This window comes from Notolabrus celidotus, chromosome 13, assembly GCF_009762535.1.
Source record: "Notolabrus celidotus isolate fNotCel1 chromosome 13, fNotCel1.pri, whole genome shotgun sequence".
NCBI lineage: Eukaryota > Metazoa > Chordata > Actinopteri > Labriformes > Labridae > Notolabrus > Notolabrus celidotus.
The window spans coordinates 9825993-9833081 of record NC_048284.1 but is presented as its reverse complement, the minus strand read 5'-3'; the positions used below and the strand labels follow the sequence as shown (position 1 = coordinate 9833081).

The 7089-nt window shown below is 38.6% G+C and overlaps 1 protein-coding gene across 1 annotated transcript in view; it reads left to right on the top strand.

The window, feature by feature from the left end:
* rngtt (RNA guanylyltransferase and 5'-phosphatase) overlaps nucleotides 1–7089 on the top strand; it is a 123802-nt gene that overhangs the window by 448 nt on the left and 116265 nt on the right. Inside the window, exons 1-4 of the mRNA XM_034699747.1 lie at nucleotides 1–11; nucleotides 2860–2969; nucleotides 3069–3172; nucleotides 3265–3353. The exon at nucleotides 1–11 is cut by the window's left edge and continues 448 nt beyond it. Of these exons, the coding sequence (XP_034555638.1) occupies nucleotides 1–11; nucleotides 2860–2969; nucleotides 3069–3172; nucleotides 3265–3353 (314 nt within the window). The remainder of the gene's footprint in view (nucleotides 12–2859; nucleotides 2970–3068; nucleotides 3173–3264; nucleotides 3354–7089) is intronic.

Sequence of the window (7089 nt, the reverse complement as noted above, 5' to 3'; positions counted from 1 at the left end):
ACCTGTAGCAGGTGAATGGAGTATATCTGTTACAGACTGGATTACAGGGGTTTATTTACGTTGTGCTATTGCTGCAGGCTGAGATGCTGCATGATGCACACATCCCTCATTAAAACATGCAGGAATGACGTGACGGAGACGTTTTCTGAAAAATGCATTATTTGCTATTTAATGCCCAAAATGTCTGGAAATAAAAAAAAAGTTGCACCAAGCTCTTCTTATTATCATAACCAGTCAAAAACATTGCATGACTTTCTGCACAACTTCGTGGCCATTGTGGTCGACAGTTCAATGACTTAATCTAAACCAAGCCATAAATTGTTGAAAACGAGACGCCGAATTCACTAGACAGTACTAAGGAACCATATAAGATCACACTTTTGTAAAACTAAAGGCACATTCATGAGTTTTTGCAGGGCACATGTAGTTCGTCTTGTTTTTGAATAGAGTTTGGTGTGACGTTGTATTGGCGCGCAATGTAAGCTTAATTCCTCTTAGACATGCTTCGTATTTTCCTTTTAACTACTCCATTTTAATTATGAATAAAAGCTAAATATATAGTTTTCGTTATGTTACGTTCATTTATTTCCCATTAGAAAGATTCATTTGGCAGCGCTGTGGCTAGCACTGCTCTCTGAGCGTCACGTGTCAAAACAAACCAGGTCTGTAGCATGGTGATGTTAGAGGCTGGATGCTGGAACATTTTTATTAACCCTCCTATTATCCTTGGTGTCAACTGGACCCCATTCAATGTGTAACGTCTCTAAATTAATGACTAACAAAATTTTTTTGGCTTCATATTTCATGACTTTTCCTAATTTAATGGGGACAACTGGGAAAATCGTAAAATTAAAATGTTATGTTCCAATTTCCTGTAAAATAATTAAAAATAAATTAGGCATCTGTGTTCCTTGGGGTCAATTTGTCCCCAGACTGTTTTAGTTGTATATAACATAAGAAATATCAACATTTTACACACATTTGTTTTGGTTGTTTTGGATGATTTTGAGGTCACTATAACCAAGGACACGTCCGCATGTGACTGCAGGAGCTGGGATCGAACCGCCAACCTTTATATTGAGATATAATATTTCCAGCCACCATCTCTAATTTCAACTCAAATATATTTATATAGCACCTTTCATACATAAAAACATGCAGCCCAAAGTGCTTCACAGAATAACAGAGACAGAAAACAACAGCAATGGTAAAATTATAAAAGGCATGATTATAAATGAAATACTTAAAAATAAAAGAAAATCAATGCAGTAAAATTGATAAAATAAGTAAGAGTGGAAAGAAAAGTTAAAAATAAAGTAGAGTTAACAAGATCAGGTGAACCCAAGAAATACATAGATAAATGAATACTTAGTAAGATAAATAAATAAATGTTAAAACAATGATTTAAATAACAATGATTAAAATAATAATAAAAAAAGAATAATAATGTCTCTAAAGAGGGCTGTCAAGAGCTTGACAAACGTTCAGCAGTTTGATGTCCTGATTTACAAATAAAGTCCTTCTAAATGCTTTCAACTATGTTTATGCTTGAAATATATTTTATTTAAAGGGCTATTTAGATAGTCAGCAAATAAACATAAAGTACCTGACACATAAACCTGGGTAACAATCAGTTTCTGGAGGTTTAAATTGCTGGGGTCAAATTGACCCCAAGGATAAAGGATGCTAGTAAATTTGAGGGTAACAGGAGGGTTAAAGCCATTTAAACCTAAACTATTCTCAGGGATCCTGTAAATAAAAATTCAGTCAATAGCTGGCGACAGTGTCTTTTTTAAATCCAAACATACTTAAAGTGATTAGCAGTCACTTTTACATAGTTTGTTCAGTGTTTGTTTCAAGTGGTTTCAACGCGAGACTTGTCAAGATATAGATTATATTATTAGACTTAAAGCTACTGTTGGTAGTCCTGGAATAAACATCAGTTCAGTGAGAGATTTTGAATGTAAACACTACCCCTCCACACCAGATTTCCCTCTCACTACACTCCTCTCCTCCCTTCTCTGCTCCTATAAGTCCTGCCCACAAACAGAGCGTAGTGCACGCTCAATCAGGACGATGTAGGAGGACCAATTAGGAGAGAGGCTCTGGTTGGTCGGAGCTGACGGGAGCGATTGGAATTTATAGATTGCTGGATACAGAGGAAAATACAGAGATCTCGCCATAATCTCAAAATACCTAATTTGTTGATGGCTGTTGATATGTGTTATGACTTTTCTGAGAAACACAGCACAAAATAAGTACCGTTTTTTTTTTTTTTCCCCCAATCCTACCAATTGCAGCTTTAAGTGAAAGTTTAGGCTTGTTAGGAGGTTTTTAGCTGATAATGAAACAGACTAGGTTGTATAAATATACCTTCTTTATGACATGCTGAGGCAAATGAGACCTTGTGCATGAAGATGGACTATTTATGTGCACTTAATGTGAAGTAGTAGTAGTTGAAGTTACATTTTTTTCACTGGACACTGGAAATCAAAAAAGGTAAAAACAGGATGAGATTTTTTTTTCTGTCAGAAAATTCTACTTAAAATGTTCAGTGCAAAATCAGCAAAGAGATAAAAGGTACCTCCTCCCTTGGGGTCTCAAATTTCATCACATACCAAAAAGTCCTCACAGGAAATTTAGTGTTATAGTGATTTGATATGAGATGTGTTCATTGAAGCTTGGTGATAAAATCTTATGGTGTTGGACTTTGCAACTTTCAGTCATTGAAACTCTAAATCATATAATCACATAAAGAAAAATCAAGTTTTGGGGAGGCCAGCTGTTGTATGTTATTGTCTTGCTTTAATCCCATCTTTGACTCCACCACTTGTTAATTCCTTACATTTTCCCTTCTAGGTAAATTCCTCCCCATGAAAACAATGTTGGGTCCCAGATATGATGACCAAGTTGCAGAGGAGAACAGGTTTCACCCGAGTATGCTGTCCAACTTTTTGAAAAGCCTAAAAGTAAGTAAATGTGAAGACACATGGTCTGATAAAACATTAAAACACCACATCATCATGTGTCGTCATGTCATTACATCGTCTCTCCTCCTCCTCCTCCAGGTGAAAATGGGTTTGCTTGTCGATTTGACGAACACAACTCGCTTCTACGACCGCAACGACATTGAAAAAGAGGGCGTGAAATATGTGAAGCTTCAGTGTAAAGGGTATGAGATCATTTACTCTCATGTGTTCAACTAAATGTAAGTCCTGCTTTATTTGATGATTAATTTACATGTTTGTCGTTGCTTTTGTTCAGCCATGGAGAATGCCCTTCGAAAGAAACGACGACTATGTTCATCAGGCTCTGTGAACACTTCATGGAGAAGAATCCCACAGAATTAATAGGTAAGAGAACCATGGCTGTACATTACATCTTTCAGACCACACGTTCCACCTCTTGCTGTTTACAATTGCACAGAAAGCTACTGATTATTGACTTTGCGATCATTAGTTGTAGAAAAGAAAGTCAGTGAGTCAAAATGTTCTTGTGACTGTGAAAATATCATCTACATATTATCTGCAGCTTGCAGGGATGAGTTTTGAATGTTTTACAGCACTACAATAATGAGTGTCTTCTGTTTGGATAGTTCAATAATGGACTAGAAAAGTAGTTCAGAGAAAGTTCTCTTTGTGAAGCGGGTCAGTGAGATAGGAGGGGACCAGGTTATGGAGGGCTTTCTAAGTTACTTCAGAAGTCTTTTAATACTTGCCTTACTTGTTGCTTCATTATGATGACTGGTACATTATTCCACATTGTGATCACTGTATACATTACAGATCTGCACACAGTATTAGTCCTGGGTCTTTGCTTAACAACTGAGAGTGCTGCCAGGTACTGTGACCATGTTGGTCTCTCACATACCTTATTTGTGAGTACAGACAATTTGGTTGTTTACTATAACAGATAATCCTAATGAAAGTGACAAGTTTGCATGGCAACCTCTTGTCCACTCTGAGCCATGATAGACTGGCATGCATACTATCTGTACTCAGCCTCACAACCGATGGACAGGCCAGAGCAAGTCCTGCAGCTGTGTTTTGAGTTTAGACAGATCTCTTTTGGCTCCACCTGACCAGACAGGGCAGCAGTAATCAAGGTGAGAGAAAACTAGTGCCTGTGTCAGCAGCACTCCAATGGCAGGGGTAAGTAAAGGGGAACATTTTCTACTACTTCTTCTAGTATGACCACCTGCCTAATATTCTGTAGCCTCTTATCAGGTGAGGGCAAGAACAGCACTGAGCTGAGGAGTCACTCTGCTAGTCCTCTGAATGTGTGCTGTGGTATCTGGATGGACTGGACTTGTTTGTCCAGCACAGTCCACAGATGCTGGATTTAATTGAGATCTGGGGAATTTGGAGACCAAGTCAAACATGTTGTGTTTCCCCAGGCCAACTTCCTCCATTGCTCTATGGTCCAGTTCAGATGCTCACGTGTGCTGAAGGCACTTTCAGTGGTGGACAGGGGTCAGCATGGATGCAGTTCACTGTACAAGCAGTGTGAGCTGCTTCAGTTGGATCAGACCTCACAGACCAGCCTTAACTCCTCAAGTGCATCAGTAGAGTTTGGTCTCCAATGACAATGTCGCCAGTTCACTGGTTGTTCTTCCTGGGACCAGGTGTGGTGGATACTAACCTCTGCAGATCGGGAACACCCCTCAAGAGCTGCTGTTTTGGAGATGTTCTGACCCAATCGTGCAGCCATCATAATTTGTTCCATGTCAAAGTCGCTAACATCCTTACACTTGTCCATTTTCCTGCTTCAAACACATCAACTTTGAGGACAGCACCAGGCAGCTGTCATAATGTTATAGCTGATTGTTGTATAAGACCTTCTGTGCAGCTAAATGTAACTGCTTCCAATTGCTAGAAACACTTAAACTTTTGTTGTTTGCACTTGCATAAAATACTTCAATATTGATGTGTTATCCAGAATACATTTGTTCTGAGTGTGAGAGCTTGTTTTGAGCTGGAAAAATGTTAAAAGCTAGTTATTGGACCTTTTGTATCAAGTGAAAATTAACCTACATGGTTATGTTCCAGTCGTCGAGAGGCTACAGGGCCAGAGTGGCATTACCTTATATGTCCAGTAGAGGGCAGTCTTTCTCTATAATTCACCTGGTATAAATGGAAGCAGGGCTGTGTGTTTGATTTCAAGTGTCCACACTTTGTAGTTGAACAGTTAAACTCCTGAACATCATCCTGCTCCTCGATGCAACCAGCCCTCTGCAGGTCACCACAGAGTAGCTCTCTTTAGTAACAGAGGGTCACACGGAGTCCTCAGAGTTTAGGCATATATGCTTTTTGAAGACTTGTAGTGAATCTGCATATTTCAGAGTCATGTACGCCTTTTTGTTTTTGTTTTTATGAGTGTGGGAGTTTGAAAGAAACACTCCCTCCTACAGAACACTGTGTAGGTGATATTAGGTGAAAGGACATCAGTAGAAAGAAGCTCTTAACTCCAGAAAAATAAACTTGATCTAAAAGAAAAAGGGGAAGTCTGTGTGAAGGCAAATTTGTTCACTTTTCTTTCAACTGTTTCATATTTTTAACATTGTGGAATTACTTGTAATTAAGTGACTAATATAGAGAATCTCTCCACTGAGAAAGATACTCAGCTGGCTGTTTCCCCAAATAACTTCATTGTATAAAGATAATGTATAGTGAGCAGGTTGTCATAGCTGTTTGTAAGCCTGACAGGGTGAGCAGCAGGATGCTTGATAACCCACTCTCCATACATAATCCTGCTAATTACATAGCTAATTAAGAAATGATTAATATAATATGATACCTAATATATTTTTAGAAATGATTTTCTTGTTGTTGAAATAGTCTGTTACACTCACATGTTGAGCCCCACCCTTAATGATTAGTTCTGTAGCTTCCTTGAAATGCACTAATTAAGCCGTTATTACTCACATGATGACGAGGAAGTTAAATACACCGAACAGAAATGCATAAATAAGCACTACGCCTGACAGTATTATGTATTCTTTGACAGATTTTACAAACAAATATTAAATTAAAATTTTAGATATCAGTACTAATTGCTGGCAGTGTATCGAATTGTGAGGTCAGTGTGTGTTGGAGTAGACCCAGGATGAGACTGCAGGCTGCTCTGAACAGCTTGTCCAAATCGTGACATCACTGATTTGGGCAACGTAACTATTACCTGTTCATTGGATTTTTTTGTCTCTCTCCAAACTTTCAGGGTCAGATTTGGGGTCCAAAGAACAAGGCCATGTTTCATAATTTGTCATTTTAAGTAGAGTGACACTGGTTAACTCGATGGCAACAACTTTGTAGCATGGCAACAGTGGAGGAGGTGCTTTAAAATGCCTTAAAGAGACGGTAGCTGAAATTCAAAGACATTAGGGTTTTCAAAGACTCAGGCTGTTTTCGAAACCGCCTTCTATACTAGCAGTACGTACTGATTTGACCAAAATCCAGTATGTAGTATGTGAAAAAAAGCTAAATCTGCAGTATGCCAAAACTACCCCAATGTCTACTGATTCAGGAACATTTCTCAGTATGCATCGGACCAGTCTCCCTCGCATTCTGTTTCCCACAATGCACAGCGCTAACGTTATGCTTCTTCTTTTTATTCTTTTGTGACGGTGGCACTCTGTTTTTAAGTGCTGTAAAAATCATTAAATTCCATATAAACCACCTCTTAACTTTTTAAATTATAAATGAATGCTAAAGAAGCTGTTTTGCAATCAGCTTGGCCGTTGTTTACTTCTGCTTTCCGAAACTGGAAATCCAGTGACGTCTGACCCAGCGTACTGCAACACAGATCCAACACAACAGCCATACTACATACTAAATTCAAACGCAGTATGTAGTAGACAGTACCTCCTGCCTACTACATTCATAGGTAGTATGTAGCAGGCTGTTTCTAAAACAGCCACAGAGACAGGGTACAGAAAAAAAGGGTGTGGATAAGGACACGTGGTTCATCCATTAAAATCATCCAACACAATAATAATGGCCAACAAAATGATCAATCATACTCTCTTATTATTAAAGAGAGGGGCCTGTAGATCCGAATTCAAAGATAAAAACTTGAGTGCTTTGGGTCCTT